Source organism: Equus przewalskii, chromosome 5, assembly GCF_037783145.1.
Source record: "Equus przewalskii isolate Varuska chromosome 5, EquPr2, whole genome shotgun sequence".
NCBI lineage: Eukaryota > Metazoa > Chordata > Mammalia > Perissodactyla > Equidae > Equus > Equus przewalskii.
Genome location: NC_091835.1, coordinates 14,013,778 through 14,035,509, shown reverse-complemented (window position 1 = coordinate 14,035,509; position 21,732 = coordinate 14,013,778). Strand labels below are relative to the sequence as shown.

Genomic DNA, 21,732 nt, shown 5'->3' with positions numbered 1-21,732 from the left:
GTGCTAATCTTCCTCTGTTTTGTGCATGGGATGCCACCACAGCATGGCTTGATGAACGATTTAAAGGTCTGCACCTGGGATCCAAACCCAAGAACCCCAGGCCGCCAAAGAGAGCATGCAAACTTAACCACTACAGCCCTGGGCCAGCCCCTATTTCTGTTTTAAAGTAAACACTTTTAACAATGCAGAGTGAAGCAGTCTGTCACCCCTTGGTCACATCTCCTTCAGAATACAAATCTAGAACTCTTCCTCTCCCAGTCACCCTGGTCTGGACACTCATTGCATGTCACTGTGTCTCTTAAAACTGTGATGTCTGGAGTAGATCAGAGCCAGACAGCCTGACACGATGAGTCCAGGCAAGCACCAGGGTCCCCTCCTTGCCATTCGATTATTCCACCTCCTGAGTCTCCAGGGAAAAGAGGGCAAAGGCTCCCATGTTGCCACAATGAAAGGGTACCCGGGAGCAGGGGCAATTTTTTATTTTTTATTATTGCTTTTTTCTCCTGTGAACTCTGTCATTTGGGGTCAGTTGTGTCAATTCCAACAACTAAGGGATGCCTTCTCTTCAAATATAAATAGAGAAAGCACAACAGCTTAGGCATCTGGAAATTCCATGGTTTTAAATAAAATCGGAAAGAAAGTCCAGATTCATGTTAAGAAGACACGTACGGTAAAACCTTGGTTTTAACAAAGTAGTTGAAGCACACTATTTAATAACATAACAAAATAGATGACAGACATGGAAGTAGAATGGAATGTGCAAAGAATACTAATCATTTTACACGTGTAAAAGCAGCTCAGAGCCTTAGAACAACTTGCTCAAGGTCACACAAACGGCAATTAGCAAAGACCTGATAAACAGGTTTCCTGACCAACACCCAGCATATATCTCTCACCATAAGACACTGGAACTCACGTACGGACATATTCAACAGTTCTTTTTTCATGGTTGCAAGGAATAACGCTTATTTGCAGAGTGAAAAAATAAATAGAATTTTAAAGACCACGCTTTGTCTTTAACAACTTTCAACCAAATGTCCACATGATTTATTCAGTTGTTTGGGGGGTTTTTTGCAGGCTTTTTTTGGTGAGGAAAATTGGCCCTGAGCCAACATCTGTTGCCAATCTTCCTTTTCCTTTTTTTTCCACTGCAAAGCCCCAATACATAGTTGTATGTCTCAGTTCTAAGTCCTTCTAGTCCTTCTATGTGGGATGCCGCCACAGCGTGGTTTGATGAGCAGTGCATAGGTCCATGCCCAGGATCCTAACCCATGAACCCCGGGCTGCTCAAGCAGAGTGTGAGAACTTAACTGCTACACCACTGGGCTGGCCCTGTCAGTTTTTATCAATGTCTGTGGGGACTGTAGAGATACTGCCAAATTATCTCTACCTAAGAAATCTTCACTGAAGTCATCAGGCATAGCTCAAGTGTTGACATATTTTAGTAACACTTTCTTTAAAAAATTCTAGTATCGCAGGGCAACGAGATGCAATTTGCTCAGAGAACATAAACTCTATTTTTGTTTGTTCTTGTAATGCGGAAGCCAAGAAGACCAGTGGGCAGAGACTAGCCAGATGCTGACTAAATCTGTTTGTTCTCTCTGGACAGACTGTTAAACCATACTTCCCAGCATTCCTTGCAGTTAGGGAGAGCCATATAACTGAGGTCTGCCCACAAAAATGTGGGTGGATGTGATGTATACCACCTCTAGGTTTGATCATAAAACTTCCCACAAAATCCTCATCCTCTTGCATCTCCCTCTTGCTAGCTAGGAATTTTTGAGGTCCTAGGTGCTAGAATAGCCACCAGATGGAAAATTCTCAATAATTGTGGGGAAAATTGCCCATCTTCCACTGAACCCACTAAGTGATTGTGACATGCCTGTGATACATGTGATGTCCTGTGACATGAACAAGAGATAAGTCATATATGAAGCCAATGAGGTTTTGGGGTTGTTTGCTATGGCAGTTAGATTATCCTAACACAGATTTTAACAGACATTATTTCTCATTTTCCCTCTTATAAAATATAGTCTAAATATAATATCCTTGAGTTTCTAATGAAGACAATATTTTTATCGGCATAACAGAAAAATGAAGGACAGAGAGATTAGTTAAATTGCTAAATACAGTACAAGAATTCAGCAAGCAATACTTCTCTCTTAGCTCTACCTTCAATAAAAATACAAAACTGATAAATATATCTTTGTTGAGTATTTAATATATATTTTAAATACTAAGGCTTCAATAAGTAGGTACTGAAGGTAGGAGTGGATAAGTTTCTGAAATGATCAAACAGCTTAGACATTTTATTTATATTCATTTGAATGAAGAAAATGCCATTCAAATTTTTTCCAAATACTTTTTCATCCAAAATAGTAGCAAAGAACAAAATCTCTAAGAAACAATTTTAAAAATAAGATTTTTAAAAACATTTCACAAAGAAAATATTTACCATTTCCTGATCATAAAAAACAATTTAGATATAAATTAGATATACTTGGGTTTATGTTGAAATAAATTAAAATATTTCTCAGAAATATCCAAACAGTAAGCCATTCTGGAACAAGTTTGAGATGATCTGAAGTCTATTCTCAGGTCAGTTCAATAAAACTTCCCTTCCTGAGCCTGTTTCCTCAGATAAAATTGTAGATTTGAAATAAATTATTCTACGTATCCTCCTAAGTGTAAAATTTTATACGTCTATGATACCAAAGTTCCTACAGAAAGCAAAATAGTTCATGAAGCTTCAATAATATCATTATTTCTGTTCCAAAATATACCTCCACATTATAGTTCAGAATGTTCTACATTCTTCAAAGTGACTTTTTTGTAGTTGAATTTAATTCCCCTTCCAATCAAATCACAGTGAACTCTAAAATAAATTTAAAAAGTGAGCTCTTAAAAATCATTGATGATTTGTTTACGATCATTGGCAAACCCAAGATCTGACATTTTTCCTGCCACCTGATTAGGAGACTTGAACTAAATGGGAGTTCTGGTTAAAAAAGGACAGGTTCTATCCTCAAGGTTTTTCCCTGTCTGTAAAAAAGGAAAGTGGATGTTTCCTAGTTACTATTGGAAAAGTAGAAATGTCAGCGCTAAACAATGTCTTACAAACAACGGCAGCGGCACTGTGATTAGAGCTTCATGTAACCAGTGGCTACTATGGATCAGATGCTGCACTAGACTCTTTACAAACAATATTCCCGATCCTTACGTGACCTTCCCTGGCAGGAACAATGATCTCCTTTACTGTTCAGGAAAACTAAGGGTCTTGTGCGTTAACAAGCTCCCCAAGGACAGTGAGAGGCGAGCACTTGAAGGAACCAGGATTTGAACTCAGGTCTCTCTGAACACATAGCTGCACCAGTAACGTTTTGTTTCGTTTTCTTTTGTTTGGGCTCTTTTAAGGAAGATTATTTACCTCTTTTTAAAAGAATCAAAAAACAAACTTTATTTTTAAAAAATTGCGGATTGTATAAACACAAAAATTAACATGGTGAGATTTGAGAAATCAGTTGTCAGTCTAAATAGCACAGATTACACACAGCTCTGCTCCTGAGAGACTTCAACACATAAGTTAGAAAGAAGTCCATAGTAGTTTTCAGTTTCAACATACTGAATAATCCAAACCATAGTTATCAAGTGCTATTTATCAGTAACAGTGAAATAAGTCAGAAAACAAAGAACATGCATTTTTTAAGACTGCCTTTAGCAGTTTACTCTGACATATTTTTTGGATTTCTTTGATTAAAAAAAGGAAAGTGAAGAAAAGAATATATATATTTTTTCTTATTATATTCAGTCAACGGTAAAATGTATATACCCCGCTCCATCTGTGTAGACCGTGCATACCAGGCACTGTGACAGTGAGAGAATAGGCATGGACTATAAAACACCATGACCTCTGCTGGCATGGGCTCCTCATCTAAGGGAGAGAGAAAACAATTACATGAATTAGCACAGTATTAGAGCTCTGAAAAGAGCGACAAGGAGAGACAGTAGTGCAACGAAAGGGTATAAGCAATGATTTTCCTAGTTGGGAGGTCAAGAAATCTTGATTAAATAGTGATTCAAAGAATGACAAGGAGGGGGCGGAGTTTGATGAGTTTTGTGGCCAGAGCAAACTAATTGTTCAACACACATGGCTCTCTCCTTGGCCTGTCCTCCCAAAAGCTGATCCTGCCTGACAACACACTTCCAGCTTAACAAAACAGCACAAGCAAATCCTTTCAAAAGAAAGCTGGAAAGAAACAACAGTTCAGGCTCCATAATGTCAGCCTGTCTGGAAGGAAGGCTTTATATTAGAAAAGAATGGGGCCTGAATTTACATAGAAGAGAGAAAACAAGTTAAGCAGGGTTTTAAGTGGCAGGCTACAGAGTTTATATTTATTTTTGAGGAGTAGGGTATGGTGATGCCATCAGTATTAAAGGAAGATTCTCCCAGGAGAAGTGTGCAAGAAGGACCAGGAAGAAAATGTGTGAGGGGTTATCCCAAGTCAGAGGCTCATTATTAGCACCATCTTACTTCCAGGCACATGAAATCCCCAGAAAGTCCAGATATAACCATCTCAATGTTATGATGTCATCAACTTCTTTAACATCCTTTTCAATGGGTGTACGGACATAGATGCAAAGATGCAGAAACAGAAAATATTTTGTAGCATACCTTTTTATAAACAATTTTTAGTGTTTGTAGCCAATGCAGACAAACCTGTGACTATATACCAGATGAAGATCACTTTTTGGAATTCAAAATCCATCATCTGTTCAATGACAAGATAATCATTTTTTATTAACCAACCTCAGTGTCTAGTCTTAATCTGATGTCAACGTTTAGAGAGAGAAATACCAGACAAGGTTATGTTGAGAATTCATTAAATAACTACCCTGAACCCAGAGTCAATTCTCTGCATATTAAAAATGGAACATAATTATGGAAAGTGTCCTTATTGTTCAACAATCCTTTTTACTTCAAAATAGTGCATAAAAATGCAAATGTCTCCCTATAATTTACCACATTAAGTATTTATGCCCACAGCTATCTGCAGCCCCTATAATGCCAATGGTAGGCTTTCAATTCTTCTTTCCCATTTAAGACCTGACAATGCTGAAACTTATCTTTCTCCCTCTAAATCCAGTTCTTCACATATTTGATAGAGAAACTACTGATAAAAATCTCTTGGAGGGACAAATAGAATCCTAAAATACTTGACAAACAGGATTTTAGGATTATGAAATCTTTATAACCTGGGTCAAGCACACATTTTGACTCAGGATGTTTTAAGATGTCTACATCTTTTGACAAATTCCAAAATCGTATCCCAACAGTTATAGACGACCTGACAGTAGAATCATTCTTAAGTAGGACACAAGGCAGCAAATTAACATACAGCTAACAATCTAAAAAAGAATCTTCTTGAAGAAAGGAGGCCACAGGGATTTGAACATATGTGATTTTTACATTTTTCCTCCTTCCTACTGCCCCAGTCAAAGTAAGGCTGAATAGAGACTGGCAGAGTATAAAGATTTCTGGGTTTAATCCTTTGGGAAACTCAACCCTGGTAACGGTTCTGCCATCATCCTGGTGACACTGGGTATGTTCTCTTATTTTCTCTGCTTCTGTGCAAGCATCTCTCCAATCAGGGATTTAAACCAAAGCATCTCTAAGATGCCTTCTGAATTTGAAATTTCATGGAAAAAAGGGACCAAAACTTAAAATCATGTACTTTATTTTTTCAGTTTAAAGTGAAATGGTATTCATGTGTGCTTAAATCCATTACAGAAATAATATTTGTTGAAAATGTCCCTTTACTCAAGTTCAGTGTTCTTAAAACTACACCTTTGGCCTGTTTTAAGGAGATTTTCAAGCTAATTAATGATACTTTACCATAGGACAGAGGAGAAGTGGTATTTTGTACTATACATACAAAATATCTTTAGGTGCTGCCAACAGCAAGAACAATTAAACAGCCAAAATGCAGAAGAAAAGATGCCAAGCCCAAGGAGAAGTCACAGTGATATGAAAAGAATAAAGAAACCATGGCTATAATTTGAGTTGCCCTTTCATGAGCTATTCAAGATTTGGCTTTATGAGCAGAATCACTACTTACTAAGGCCACTGGGAGAAAGTAGACCAATTATCTATGGGATGCAAGGAATCCAAATTCATTTTTTCTTTATAAGAAAAAAACGGGAAATTCTATCGATGCCTCAACGGCGTTTCTATTTTCACATATTTTTTAAGTGGTCATGGCAGAATAACCCTTTGAACAATAGGAGAGAAGGATAATGACCAGAAAGATCAAAAGAATATTCTATTGCTAGACCTTTTATAGCTTGAGAAGACTTTCATAATGTAGAACATTTTTATGTATCCTCAAGACTGAGTTAATGTGCATAGGAAATTACTATTAAGCATTTGGGATCAAAATTGAAGTTCCTGTTGCATGGGTTATTGTCACATTTTTATAGAAATGGTTGAGATGCTGTTTCAGGATATAAAATTGGTGCTAATAATGCAGGGCATGGATTCATATCAGTAATTTAGAAACCAAGTGCAGAGGGTTCATTCCTCCAAATTCAGTGATCTGGGATATCCCAACCACAGCCTGTACAGTGTAAACAGAGTTGTCTTCAGCGTTATGAGACTCTGGGTACCAGTTCAGACTTAGCCCCTCATTAACTGTGAGGCCTTGGGCAAATCTCTTTCCCCTTCTGAGTCTTCATTTGCCTATTAAATGATGCATCTAGACTCAAGGATCTTCAAGTTTAGGATTCTACTGATAAGTACCAGAGTACATTCTATACCAGAGGGTCTCAGTCCTAAGGGCATGTTAGAAATACTCGAGGAGGCTTCAAAAAATATCCATGCCTGGACAACAATTAAATTGTAGGGTGGGGCCTTGACATTGGTAATTTTTAAAAGTTCCCAGAGAGTTTCTAAAGTAAAGCCAGTGTTTGGAACCACAGTTCTATACATAACAGAACATTTTTGGCAACATTTAATATGCTTTTCATTATTCTTTTTGTAGACTGGCTGGGTCCTTTATTTTCCCAGAGTTTTCCTACTTTAGCCAAAAGCATTTTAACTATCCTTCCTTACCAAGAGAAAGGAAAAAGAACTAAAACAAATAGGAGTTAATCTATTTTATATTTATTAGAATTCCTTGAAAGAAATTTCATAAGTGGAGAAGAAAAATGTTTGACCACATCAAGTTTTAAGATGATCTTCATCACTTATTTATTTGCACTGATTATTCTCTATCTTCATGAATACGGGAGACTGAACTGCCAAAGCTAAGAACACACACAAGCAACCAGTGAGTGGGTGGGTAAGAATTTATTGTTGAATTTTGATTCTTTTACTTGGCTTCTTCAGCTAGGCTGCCTTAAAAATGATAAGGAAACCAGCAGTTTAAGGAAGATAACCAACTTCTTCACACCAGCTGCCAAACAATCATTAGAAGATAAAAACTCTTTGATCTAAGATAGCCAAAAAACATCATACTTATTTCTCAGTGTTGTCTGTTTTCCATGCTTATGATTTTTTTAAAAAAGGTCATAGTTCCCTCTTAATTTCTGAAGGAAAGGCAAGCTTTTTCACTAGTAGGTGGGAGGCGTGTAGGTAGTTGAATATATGCACAGGTGCAATCAACTTTAATTAAGACTCAGATCATTTTAACAGGCAGATGGAAAAACGCTTCAATATTCTTTAAAAGAAACAGAGGCATTCAGGAACTAAAAATATTAATGCATGGGAAGAAAAGTATCATTTCCTTTCTTCCTGAAAAATGTAATTCTGAAAATATATTTATAAATGTTTCTGAAGCAAACACTAGGTGCTAAGAAGAATAATTCCTTCATCACAAAGAGTAATAAGAATATTTAATTTCAATCAAAGTAAATGCAAAAATTAGCATTATTGGAATCACAGTTACTAATGGCCATATTGGGGGGGGGGAGTTAAAAAAGTCATAGCTATAAAAATTTCATAAGAAAAGCAAAGCAGGAGTATTAATTCTTTTAGGAGAAATGTAACTGATGGCTACACAACTGAATGTATACAGTACTGTATTTCCTGCTGATCTTCATTCACCGAGTCTTTCGATAAATACGGTTAGAGAAAGAAACGGTGTTTGAGAATCATTTTTGGCCAATCTGGAACTTTTCATAGTATTCTTGGGGAAAAAAATATACATATAAATTTGAAGAGGGAAGAAAAAAAAGCACTTGTTTGGGGAAAGTCTCCAGTTAACCAGATATTTTTCTCCCCAAATGGTATTTTAAATGAAGTTAGTCAAGGAGACCAAGTAAAATTATAGTCAAAACCAGTGGAAATATATTGAAATGTTGATATCGATAATACGTAGAGAACACAGAAGAGCTGGAACTCTTTCAGATTGCACTTCCACACAACATTACATTTTTGGTCAAGTAATTGAAGCTCTTTAGATTTCAATTTGTCTGTAATATGAGGAAGTCAAACAAGGCTATTTCTAAGGTCCAACAAATATTTGTTGAGCTCCGAATGTGTGACTCATGGTCTAAGGGCAGAGAGTAGGGAGTCAATGATCTTATTCTCCACTTACTCCCTTTGGAAGGTAAGACATGAGTTCTTCTCTTGGAAATTTCTTTCCAGTATCATTGCACCTTATGCTTCCTTTCTTCTTTGTTGTTATTTTTTTTTTTCAGTTTCTTTTTAGGTTAGATATATGCCACCTGTCTGCTTGTTTCAACTTTTGTCATCATCTTTTCTTCACACTCTTTGACATATACACACACATGAAATGCATATATGAACTGTTTCATCACAAAGAGCCACAGAAATAGAAGTGCTTATTTTTCATTTCTTGTGAATTAAATGAAAAAAAATAGACCTGGATTAGATGTTATTCCTTATTTCTAATGTTACCAACGCTTTTTATTACTGTAATATACTGTTCCATAAGTTATCTGGTAGTGGACTTCTTTGTGGCAAAATCAATCTGAATGATGAATAAAGCCTCAGAGAATTCCAACCATTTTGGGCTAGGCTCATGGGTTAAAAAAGAGGGAGAAAAATAGGAAAAAAGAAAAGGAACAGGAGGAAGGGGAGGAGAGAACAATATTTCTAATACAAGAATCTTCAGATGAGGCTATGATTATGCCTCAGCCAAAAACGACTCCTGAGGGTCACCAGAACCAGCCCACTGGAGTGAATCCAGGATTCTCAGGCCTTCGTGAGCTTCAGAGCCTGAGGAAATGTTGAGACATGGGCCAAGAGGGCCAGAATGGTACAATACAGAGGTATGGGAGAAAGAGAAACAGGACATCTTTCTAAAATGCTCAGTTCTAAATCTGCCTGCCTTCTTTACTATTTATATCTTTGTAACAATGTTTTTGACTGCCACGTCTTCCCTCAGAAGTGCCCCCTCCATTATACATTCATCTCTCATCTTCATTTGAATTTTTAGATTTTAGTGTCTGACATTTCAAAATAAAGATTCTAGCACCTAGCAGAGTGCCTGGCACACAGTAGGTATTTTAGAAACATTCATTGAATGAAAGAAAAACTGAATGAATGCATAGACATGGTTAAGATAGTTATATGTTAACAGCATCAAAAAGAATAAAAAACTTAGGAATCAACTTAACCAAGAAAGTAAAAGATATGTACACTGAACACTACTTCTTCCATCAATTTTACAGGGTCACCCCACTCTAGCTTAGTATTCTGGAATTTAGCATGAGGCCAACCCTCCAGTGCCATCAAGTTTCACACTGAGCCCTTATGTGGCTGCATATCAACACTTGAAGGAAACGTACCTGATCTTTAATAGGCGCCCCTCACCAGAGGCAGACTAAGGAGGCTCTTGCATGCCCCGATGACTATCGCTCCTCCGTCTAGCTGGTTTTGATCCTTGTTCCTATTTCTTGTCCTACAATTCAGTCATCTAACATACGAGTGTTCAAAAAGGTTTGCCATATACCATATGCTCTTACTTTCAAAAACCTTGGAACATAGATGTCTGAAGACCGTATTCTGGTGGATTCAGTTCTGCTTTTTTGTGGATTACATTTGAATGCAAGTGGATGCCTTTTAGGCCTTTCTTTCCCTTCCTCAGTCCTAGACCTAGGGGTTTCTGTTAATTTGAAACTGCTACAAATGTAACTGACACAGAAGCTCACAATCCCCCAGGGGCACAAAACTCAGGTATGGCTTCACTCATCTGGTTTAACAGCTTCCACAGTTTTCTCTATTCTTAGAAGAACTTTTAAAATTAATAAAGAGAGAAAGAATGCTAAGGCCCAGGGAAACACATTTTATACCAACGAACGTGGCATATGAGCTGGCCTCCTTAAATGTCAGCTACTTGTGAGTCTCTTTAAGGTTTCCATTGATTTCACATGGAAGTAGGTCAGGACTGCTTTTAACCGGAGAAACCTCATGCTGCAGGTTTCATTTAACTATGAAGAATGAATATTAAAAATTGATGTGCAAAGCAAACCTATGCTTAATTAGCATCTGGATAAAGACTTTACCGGGAAAGCTGTGGAAGTTAATAAAAAATGAGAAAATTGACAGTGAAGTGTTTCAACTGCTATTTCTGTCTGTAGCGTTTCCCTTATGAGAAATATGGATGGTCACTTCATGCATCACCTGCTTATGCTAGTTAATCTGCATTTAGGAGGTTAGCATTCTTTCTATATATGTGTGGTTGCACGCATGTTTTTATACAAAATTTGAGTGTTTGTTGCTTTTCTCTGATGCTGCATTTTTCAAATGCAAACCTTACAAGTTTTTGCAATTTTGAGTAACCATTTTTAACAGGAAATAAAATTCCATTAGAATCTGCTTAGAAACATCACTTCACAAGTCACGCTTTTAACAGTCCTCCGTCTGTTAAATATACTAAATATTTTTTATATTAAGCACTTTGGATCTTGGTTTTTGCCTAATTCATTGGTTAATACCTATACCTTTTTGGAAGCAAAGTTTTTTGTTTTAAAAGATGAATCATTTGTAACCAGAAAAATAAAAAAATATTCACTACATTTGAAAAACACATCAACAGCCCAGATATATTCAATTTTTTCTTTTCCTGATAAATCATCTTTCATGATCATGTTGTCATGTTGCCCAACCCTTTGTACAATGAAGACGGCCTCTTTGTTCCCAGAGCTGTTCTTTATAGGTGAGGGGTGACTTGTGCTCCATCAGGTGTGATGTTCCTCCATCTTCAAGGCTTAGATATCACTCAGCAACTTTAAATAGCCTGCCTCCTATGGGAACGGAGAATGGCTTACATTCTCCCCAATGCTTTATGCTCCTCACATCAGGTATTGGAGGATCCACTGAAGATGTCAGCTCCTTTACCCACGCCTAACCGAAGAGAGCTGTGCAAACAATACGGAATCTCTGAAAATTTAATGCATTTTTGACTTTGCTTCATTTTTTAATAAAATATTTATTCTTTCCACAGATATCTAAAAGTGAATCACCTTTTATAGCTGCACAGCAATTTACATTTTACAAGGTCTTTGCCTGAACAAGATTTTCTTTCATTTTTCACAATAATCCTCTAAAATAAATACGAAAAAACTGAGACTCACAGGTTTGACTTGCCCTAAAAGCACAGCTGTTCAGTGGCAAATCCATCTTTTTCTCTGGAACATTTGACTCCTGTGTCTTTTTCCATACACAGACCTCAATTGACTCCCCAATCTACCTTTCATTATAATGAGGTTCTTTTTTAAGCTGCTTGAACAAAAGAATTTTTTAAAAACAAACAAAGCCATAAAAATAAAGATATATTTTTATTTTCCTTATCATCTTCTGGAATTAAACAGCAAATGAACCGCACTCAATATGATGTAAAATCTACCTGATAGTTTCCCATCTAGAACATAATGTCTTAATAGTGCTTCCAGAACCATTCAGTGAAAATCTATGCTATGCTATTTTTCATGGAGCCCACTTTAAATCTTTTATAAAATATTTAGATTACGTTATGAGGACTTGCTTCCATTTTCTTTGTTAAGTGCTGCCTGGTTTCCCCAGTCAGTAACGGGACTGATTCCCCTTCTGACTGTTTTATACAAAAATCATCCTAACCTGGGTTCTCCATCGATATTCCTTAGAGCAGTTGGTTCCTAAATACATTAACTAGTGCTGATCTTAGCATCCTGTGCAAAACTCAGATTATTATTGATATTTGGTAATCATGGTAATTCTATTAGACTTTGCTATTAAAAATATTAGCTTTGGAAAAGTCAATAAATCCATAAACGTAAACTGATTATGCAAATATAGTCATACAGACCATGGGCACTTAAATAAAATATATAGTCTTTGCTCTCAAAAACTTAACATTCAATTGTGGAGATTGGATACACATTCATTCACTTTAGTCAAACAGCCATTTGATCATTCAAGGAATATATATTAAGCACATAGTTTTGTGCCAGAAAATGTGCTAGTTGCTGCAATGAAAAAAAAGCTCAGAATTGCATCCTAACAATTTGGTTGGGGAGATAAACATTTAAACACTAATCACAACACTGTACCAGTCAGGTGTCAGAAGAGCAGAGCTCCAAAGAAGGAAGAGGAAGAGACAGGAGTCCAAAAAGGACTGCTACTGAAGATATCACATCACATAACAACCAAGAGAAATGTCTTCAGATGGAGTAATCGACAATGTCAGATGTTGTGTGAAGTTTCAGAGAACCAAGAGAGGAAAGAGGCCAGGGCCAGCGACCAATTAGGAAGTCCTGTGTGGCTTCGGAGTGAGCAGAAGATGAAGCTAAGTTGCAGGAAATTAAGGATGGAATGAGGGACAAGAAATAGAGGCAGCAAGCACAGAACATGCGCCTTAATGTTTTGGCAATGAAAAGGAAATGGAGAATCACGGCTGGCTATAGAATCAAGCTGTTTTTGCTGAAACATTAGTGACAATTTTATTATAGTTTATATTCAATGATTATAAATATAGCTCGGTTTAGAAGCCAAAGTGAATTCTGCAGGCTTCAAGTGAGATTATCAACCAACCAAAGAAGGACCACTCTGAGGCAATCTATTTTAACTTCTTAGGTTTGAAACTTTCATCATTTTGACATATCTCTCTTGTCATTAATCATTGGTAAGTGGTTAATAACTAATCAATCAAAGAAGGAAACTAGTTTGTGGATACAGATATCTTTGATATTCATGTGATAACTTAAACAGAGCAATGCTTCACTTCAGCTCTGCTCATTCTGTTGGGGGCTTCTAGCATCTAAATCCTTTCCCAGCCTTCTAATTCTTGGGAGCCTAGATTTCGTCTTTGTGTCATGGGAACAAAGCCACGTTAAAATTACTACCCATAGCACTGTGGGTAGATATAGGGTTGCATAATACATGGATGCCCCCAATCTCTACTTTCTGACTCTTTCTACCTATTATTTTTCTATGTTTTTTCTTTCTGGACTTAATTATATCATTTCCATCTATAACAAAGGAATAGATGCAAAAAATGCAAAAATGCTATTTTATTGAATGTAACAAACTTAGCCAGAAGAAAATGTAGGGGAAATTTTCCCTCCACCATCAATTTTCAGAACATTACAGACTTCTGGACTTGAAATTTTTCCTGTAAGCTGTTCTGGGTATACCTGGCTAGACAGGATATGCTGCTTGAAAATCCATGCTATTAACACTCTCTCTTCCTCTCTTAGATTCTCCTTAGTATATTTACTCCTTTCATTTGGGAACAGCAATAGCCCAGATTCTCCAGTTGATCGGTTATTCTAGCAGTGGTAGAAAATTTAATTAACCTAGCTCCCATCAGCTAACAACAATAATGAGCTTGCTTCAACCGAGAAACACTATGCACCACTACAGACACTTCATTAAATTTGGAATTGCCATCCATTTACTGAATTCTGAAAAACTGATTTTTTTAATTAAAAAATATTTTCGAATATTTTATAACTTAAACCCATTTTTACCGGGGAACACACACGTTCAAGACCACCACTCACATATTAATAGCTCTCTGGATATATGCAGTGCCCTTCCACCAAAGAGGTCAAATGACTTAGTTAAATGTGTTTTCATTCTCTTCACTATTGAAGTTCAATAAGGAATAATGTTAAGCAGATTGGAATTCCTTCTTTAAAATGTTGGTCTCTATTATTTTCTTTTAAAAATGCATCTTTCTATCTCCAAAGGCTGAGAAGTGATCAATTTTCACAGCTCAGTCATTTGTACAGAAACTGATGACAATTTGACATCTACAAAATGGTCCACATTTAAATGCTTTATGACTATATTCTTTATATCTTTCCCCTAATAAATCTGCCTAGAATGGAATGGGCATTCTTTTAAACAGGACACTTAAGAGCAGAAGCAATGAATTCAGCATTCATCATAGCTTTTTTTTGACTGAATAACTATATTGATTTCAGTGTGGAATTTTCTAAGTCATAGGATCTGATTTTTTTTTCATTTAATGGTCAAACATTTCTCATACAGCTTTTGTTTCCTCAAGCTGAATAGCCTTCTCAAGTCACTATGCCTATTAATTCCACAAGTATTTCAAAAAATACTTATCATGTATCAACTTTGAGAAAGATTGCATCGAGCTGAGTTTCACATGAAATAAAACGATGAAAAGATATAGCCCTTGTCCTCTCTGGCCATTTGTCTTAACAGTGAACAGGACAGAAAAAACTTCACAATACATCAGAATGAGACACGTACATTTGCAGAAGTACAGGGTACTCTCGGAGTTTGAAGGAGAAATTATTTGTAGACAATAGCCTAAGAAAAACTCTACAAAGCAGTAGGCAGATTCTAAGCGGGGCTTCAAGGATTAGACTTTGTTTTATGGAGTTACTGGGAAGTCCTTTCAGCAAGAAAAACATCAGACAGAAAGTCTCAGAGGCAGGAAGAGGGTGATTTGTCTGGTGATCTACAGATTATCCAGTAATCCACAGATGCATCAGACAACAGAGCCAGAAGAGACCCACAGTTTTAGCATTTGACATTTTCATTTGAAAAGTGAGAAAACTCAGGTGTTAAGAGATGAATGGGCTTATCCAAGTCTCAAAGCTCTTAATGGCTGAGCAGACATGGAAACCGTCTCTTGTGACATCCACCCCTTGTTCTGGCCTTCTAGATCACATTTAATTAGAATGTAGGAAAAACATAGGGAGTACGATGTAGGCGACAGGAACCACCTTACTTATACCTAATATTTAATTACTTGTGAATGTCCAAGTGTTGAAAACACATGATAGGCAATCCAAGTCAGAAATGGAATTTCTTGTTTGAGGTAACTCAACAGGAGGGAAAGAAATCAGCCTTAGTATATTAAATACAAACCGAGGGAATCTTGGTTGTGAAAAAAATAGATTGGCATAGCATTATTTCTGAATTGAAAATGTTTCTGCATTTTATAAATCTAAAGCAGGCAGAGTTCTTCTTAATGGAGAGAATTGCTGATTAAACTGCTGACAAGAAATTGCGCTTAAAGATTCCGCAGGCAGAGAATATAAACACGGGAGATAAACACGTCTGCCTGCATCAATCAAAGACAGCTGGAGTCTACCCCTAGAAAGGTGAGCAATTATTTATGAAATTACGTCTTCTTCAGTGATTCTGTATTGCAATCCTAGTTGAAACTGAATGAGGAAAACAGACAATGTCACGGTCCCAATTAACCAGGGAGTCACACGCATTTTCAAAATCAGGGGATTTCACTTCTACTCCATTTAACCTCATCATCCTGAAAAGAAATTTCTTTAGCTTTAAAAAGACATAATAGTAATTAAATAGGTCAGCTTGTTCTTGGAAAACTATATATATATTTTTTTAATTTTAAAGATAAGTGTCTGATTCTGTCAACAACACATTAACACAAATCTAAAGAGAAAAAAGGTGATACTAAGAAGTATTTTGCATAGGAGTTTTGTTTGTTTTACTAGATCAGTTTCTAGATTAGTGATGCTAAGGCCCTCATTGCCTTTGAGGTTGGGCTGGGGTTTTTGATCCATGGAATGTTTCTTCCCTTGGGGTGGCCATGGGCCATCAAGCTACTACAAATTTATGGACAAGATGCAAGCAGCTGAGGACAAAAGCCCTATATCCCTGGAGGTAGAATCATCTAGTTGGTAGCTCAGTGTTGAAAATCTCAAAAACCAAAGAAATGTGCACATATATCCTTAAATTATGCTTAGCGGCATTGAGGTGAGCACTCATGTCTCTTTGCTGAGGTCATTTAGGTGATTCTGAGGCCCACTGGGAAGACTTCATGCCTTCAGGGGCAACGTAGAACCCTGGTGGAACAGAAGAGCCCATCATAGTGACTAGGATTCCAAAATGAATTTAGGAGGGTGTTGAAGAGGTTTTCTACTCACTTCCTAAATTGATGACAACCATTAAGTAGTCCACGCCATTTAGCTACAGATTTGGCTTTCTCTTATTAAGCAGATAGCACCCAGGAGTGATAACACCATGCACCATTAGTGTTTTGATGATAACTGGTACATTTTAATGGCAATAGGGAGGAGAAAGAAGTTGGGGAGATTGGTCAAGTATAGATAAAGTATCATTAAGACCAGAAACTTTGGAGCCAAGTAAACTGGGTTCAAGTCCCAGATTTATTCACTATGTGACTCTAGCTAAGTTGGGGCTCAGTTTCTGCCATCTTTAAAATGGCTATGTTAATGTCACCTGCCTCAGAGTCTTCCTATGAGGACTGAATAAATGTAAAATGCTTAGAACAGTGTCTGCTATAGAGTACACGGCATAAGAGGAAATGGCATCAAGTAAGAATATACTGATATTACCATGGAAGAGTTCTCAAGGAAAAAGTTGGGTGCTACATTCTTTCCCCAAGTCCTCACCACTAGCTTCTTTGATGCATCTCTCTCTGGGTTTAGTTAGTCTTGATATGGTTCCTGAGACAAACCTGTTTGAGGCAGAGGAATCTTCCAAGAACCTCATCACCTCTTCCCTCATTAGCATTGTCAGCTCTAGCTCCTAAGATCCTTGGCCCAGTCATGGAAGCTAGACCTCCTCATTCTCTCATAAAGTCTTCTCTCCCTGTCCTTCCAGTGTCCAACAAGACTCCCATTCTTTTGTATTGCCTTTGAGTTATAGTGTTCTCTCTACTCTCCTACACTGACTAGATCGTGTGATCGACTGCCCTCTCCAGACAGCACACCCTTGTTCTAAGTCATGGCTCCATCCAAGGGCCCCACCCTGCTTTGGCTAGTCCTCCCCCTTAAATGGAGTGGATCCATCTAGATAGACCTCAGGTGAGGTTTGCTGCCAACCTGAGTCTCAGCTTCCCCTCCCTGCCTGACCAACAGCACCAGCTCCTGTCTAAAGCAGCTCTTACCAGTGGTTCTTCTGATGAAGGAAATGGCACAGACGTGGAATGACTAAGACAGAGGTTCTAACTAAGAAAAAGAATGGATGCTATTCACCGATTGCCCACCAATGCTCCACTGTTAAACTCTCAAGGTCTCTGGGAGAATCTGAAGGTAGCAAAATTGTTTTCCCATCCAGATGACCCTGACTGTCTTCTTTGCAAGCTGCCAACTAATCAGTAGCTTACTCAAGGAGAGGAAGACAACATTCACTCATTTTAAGCTATCTGTATTTTACTTTCTCCCCTCTCTCTTCTTTCTCTGATATAAATTGCTTTTGACTATGTTGGATAAGCAATGTATTATAGATTTCTCTTGCATACAAGTAAATGGTGTTGCTAATATTTAGCCATCTCTGAGCTATTGTTGGATTGTAGGCATAAATATTACTAGGTATTGTCATTAAAATGTCAACAACCCAGGCCCAACTTCCAGAATTTCCCATTGAACAGGTCTATGATAAGGCCTAGGAATCTATATTTTTAACAATACACCAGTGAATATGGTGCAGGAGGTGCTTGGACCACTCACCTAAGATTTCTATGTCCTTTTTCTTCCATGCTTTGAATGACCCCAGGACCTTCTCTGGAGCCTGAGCACATCCTCATAGTCCTGACCTACAAGGATTGTCATCACCCAAGTGCCAGCTGCTTTTCTTTTCTGAGACGCTAGAAGGAGCTTTGCTGGGGCAATTAGCAGACATTTGGTCCTATACAAAATGTCCAGAAGACATTTGGTCCATGCTAAAATGTTCTTGATATCTACTTATATTTGGTCCTGTCTAAAACATCCATGGAGACACTGGGTCCATGCCAAGAGGTCCTTGATACCGGCAGGACCATCTGGTCTTGTCTACAATGTCCATCAGACATTTGGCCCACACAAAAATGTCCTTAATATCTGGTCATATTTGGCCTTGTCCAAAACATCCATGGACACATTGAGTCCACGCCAAAAAGTCCTTGATATTTGGTCCTGTCCAAAACCATTTGGCATGGGCCAAATATGCTCATGGATGTTTTGGACAGGACCAAATGTCAAGGACCTTTTGGTGTAGACCAAATGTCTTATGGACATTTTGGACAAGACTAAATGTCCTACAAGGACTAAAGCAGAAATCAGTCTGAGGCCACAGTATGGGACTCTGAGGAGGGAGGCAAGAAACAAACTGCAGGAGAGGGGCCTGATAAGGGTCATGTCTTTATTTAAGATATTTAGCATAACCTTACAAGGCCTTCTGGAATCTTCCTTGTGATATCCCCTGACATGCGTTCAGATGTTCCGGGGGTAGTTCAAGTCCCAAATGCCTTTGAAGAATCCTAGAGTTCTAGAGGTTCCAGATCCAGCCCTCAACTCTGGCCAGGTGGCTCCAAGTCACCGTGCATCCAGAAATTCTGCCCAACATCAATGTTTGCCAGTGGGCAGTCACAGGCTGAGGGCTCACCCTTGCTCCAGAGCAAATCACAGATCCAGACTCTCTTCTCCACCCTTCTCTTTGTCTTCCCAATACCTGCTTTTGTCCTGCCCACTCTTCGTCAGCCCCTGCTTTCACAGGAATGAAAAGAAGGGAAGAGAAAGTCCTTGATTACTTTTTTGCTAAATTTTACCGAATAAAAAATACCTTCAATAGGCTAAAGAAAATGTATAGGTTCTCCTTAAGTAAACTAACATTCATTCGATGTTTCTCAGAACAGCTTAGTTCTTGGGAAGTCGATACTCGCAACTATCTCAGACATGAAGCCAAGAACTCCATTCAAGACTTAGTAAGTGGGTTAAAGAGGCCTTTGAAAGCAAAGGTCACAAAGCCCCTCCACTGAAGGTCACATACTTAAATAAGATGAAAGGCTCCTCAGACAAGTTTGGGTATCTGATTTCTTTGTCCATAGCTGACTAATGTTGTGATAATACAATGAGGAAAAGAGTGAAAGGAGAATCGGAGAGGCAGGAGAGGGGAGCAGAGGCTAGATGCATTAATAAAACTACCCGAAAGAAAGGGAGGAGACAGGAAAACCACAAGAAACAGACATAGAATTTAAGTGAATTTAAATGATACAGCGGTAGAGGGCTGGTCAGCCCTACAACCTCAAATAGCCCCCAAGGACATCCCAGGATCGTAATAACTAAGCTATCAATACTGTGTCACTGCTATTACAAATGACCAGGGACAACGATAGCCACCACTGTGTCAGGCCTCTCTTGTTCAGCTTACTTTGCTAGACACTTTACGCGCATTAGCACACAGTAGGCACACAATAATGGTCACAAGAATGACCCTAAATCATAAAGACGGCTACATTATGTTAGTATACCCTTCCTGTTCTCCTAAAAATGGGATAATATATAAATACAGACACATATTTTAAAAGCTTTCCTTCCAAAGTCATTCTTTATTTAATTTAAAATTCTTTTTTTTTTAAAGATTTTATTTTTTTCCTTTTTCTCCCCAAAGCCCCCAGTACATAGTTGTATCTTCTTCGTTGTGGGTCCTTCTAGTTGTGGCATGTAGGACGCTGCCTCAGCGTGGTTTGATGAGCAGTGCCATGTCCACGCCCAGGATTCAAACCAATGAAACACTGGGCCGCCTGCAGCGGAGCGCACGAACTTAACCCCTCGGCCACGGGGCCAGCCCCTAAAATTCTTTTTTAAATTAAATTAGTAATTAGAAGTTGGATCAGTTGCTTATCAGCAATGCCTAATATTTTAGGTATCACTGGGCCTCAGGTGACTTAAAAAAGGAAAAAGGTATACGTGTGTGTCTGTGTGCATGTGTGTGTGTGTGGTGGGGAGTGTCGGGGTGGTTTTATGGTTTTGTTTTGTTTATTTGCATGTTAGTTTTGGACTGTTTTTTTGTGATTTGTTTTTAAAAATTATTTATTTATTTTGGTGGGGAAGATTGGCCCTGAGTTAACATCTGTGCCAGTCTTCCTCTATTTTATATGTGGGACCCAGCCACAAGATGGCTTGATGAGCAGTGTGTAGGTCCACACTGTGGATCCGAACCCACGAACCCCAGGCCGCTGAAGTGGAGTGCAAACTTAACCACTATGCCACCGGCCAGCCCCTCTTTGATTCTTTTTTACATGAATGGAAAGGTCATGATTAGATCTGATTCCCAATGTTACTTCATCAGACCCATAGGACTCACTTATGTCTATCATTGCAAAAATATAACATAACATCTAAAAGTCTTAAATAGGAGTATTTTTAAAGACTGAAAGATGAGATTTAACAGTAGAAAACTGTGTATCTCCATGTGGAATATCGTTGAGTATGATGAAGCTCTTTGGCAATGCCAACCTACCTTTTTTTTTTTTTTTTTTTAAGAATAGTATCAGATGAGTGGGCTTGCATCTTTTTTGTCCTTTGCTCCATCTTTAGTCCCACTGCATCTCTGTGCCGCTTATATGCTTCTGTGTATCTTTGTATGGGCCTCACGTGTTGGTGCCTATATCTGCCTACATGTCCAGTCTATATGTCCAGGCATGACAGTGTCTTCCCGTTTTCTTCAGAAGTCAAAAGTAAATAGCATTAGATTATTCATTTTTACCATCTGCATTTTTCCTGCCTTCCATTTATGTAAGTAAAATATTGAAGTTAATGTAACTCAGGGCATGCCTTTTCTCTGAAGAGTTGATGCGTAGTTAATAGCACATGAGAAGGAATTCAATCTTCAGATCCCTAAGAGCTATAAACAGCCTTGATCTCTTTTCTATGTACAGGCTTTGTTTTAGAAGCACACAAAGCTCTTTTTAGAGTCGAATAGAGAAGTCTGTGACATATAGCACATAGAATGATTCCAACAGATGGAATTTTCCTGAAATAACTTCATTAGTTAATCATTTCTTTTACATATACTTTTTCTAGCTAATTGGTATAGCTGCCAGCTGGAGCTGTTAAGGATCCTCCAAAGGGACTAGTACGTAGGGAGAAAATTCTATAATTTCACCAATTCTAGGATGAAATTTCTACTAATTTCACACTAACTATTATGTATTTTGAAAGTAAAATATTTTTCTTTAAAGAAATTTGTTTACTCCAACTTATTCCAAATACCTTACTTGATTATTTTTAAGCCAAATCAATTATCTGGGAGAAACACTTTAATAAATTATCCAAATCAAGGTTTCCCAAACTTTGTACTATTGACAATTCTTTCTTTTTCTCTTTTTTTTTTTCCTTTTGTGGTGGGTTCTCCTGTGCATTGTAGGCTGTCAAGCAGCATCCCTGGCCTCTATCCACTTGATGTCAGTAGCATTCCCATTTGTGACAACCAAAAATGTCTCCAGAAATTGCCAAATATCCCTGGGGCAAAATCGACCCAGCTGAGAACCA

The 21,732-nt window shown here is 37.9% G+C and overlaps 1 protein-coding gene across 10 annotated transcripts in view; it reads right to left on the bottom strand.

Annotated features, from left to right (window-relative positions):
* The window catches only part of NYAP2 (neuronal tyrosine-phosphorylated phosphoinositide-3-kinase adaptor 2), a 257,064-nt gene that overhangs the window by 79,507 nt on the left and 155,825 nt on the right, over positions 1–21,732 (bottom strand). Inside the window, exon 5 of one of the 10 annotated variants that reach the window (XM_070618409.1) lies at positions 18,588–18,942. The exons of the other annotated variants lie outside the window; for them this stretch is intronic. Within the exon in view, the coding sequence (XP_070474510.1) occupies positions 18,728–18,942 (215 nt within the window). The 3' untranslated portion in view covers positions 18,588–18,727. Of the gene's footprint in view, positions 1–18,587; positions 18,943–21,732 lie in introns of those variants that run through there. 10 annotated transcript variants of the gene reach the window in all.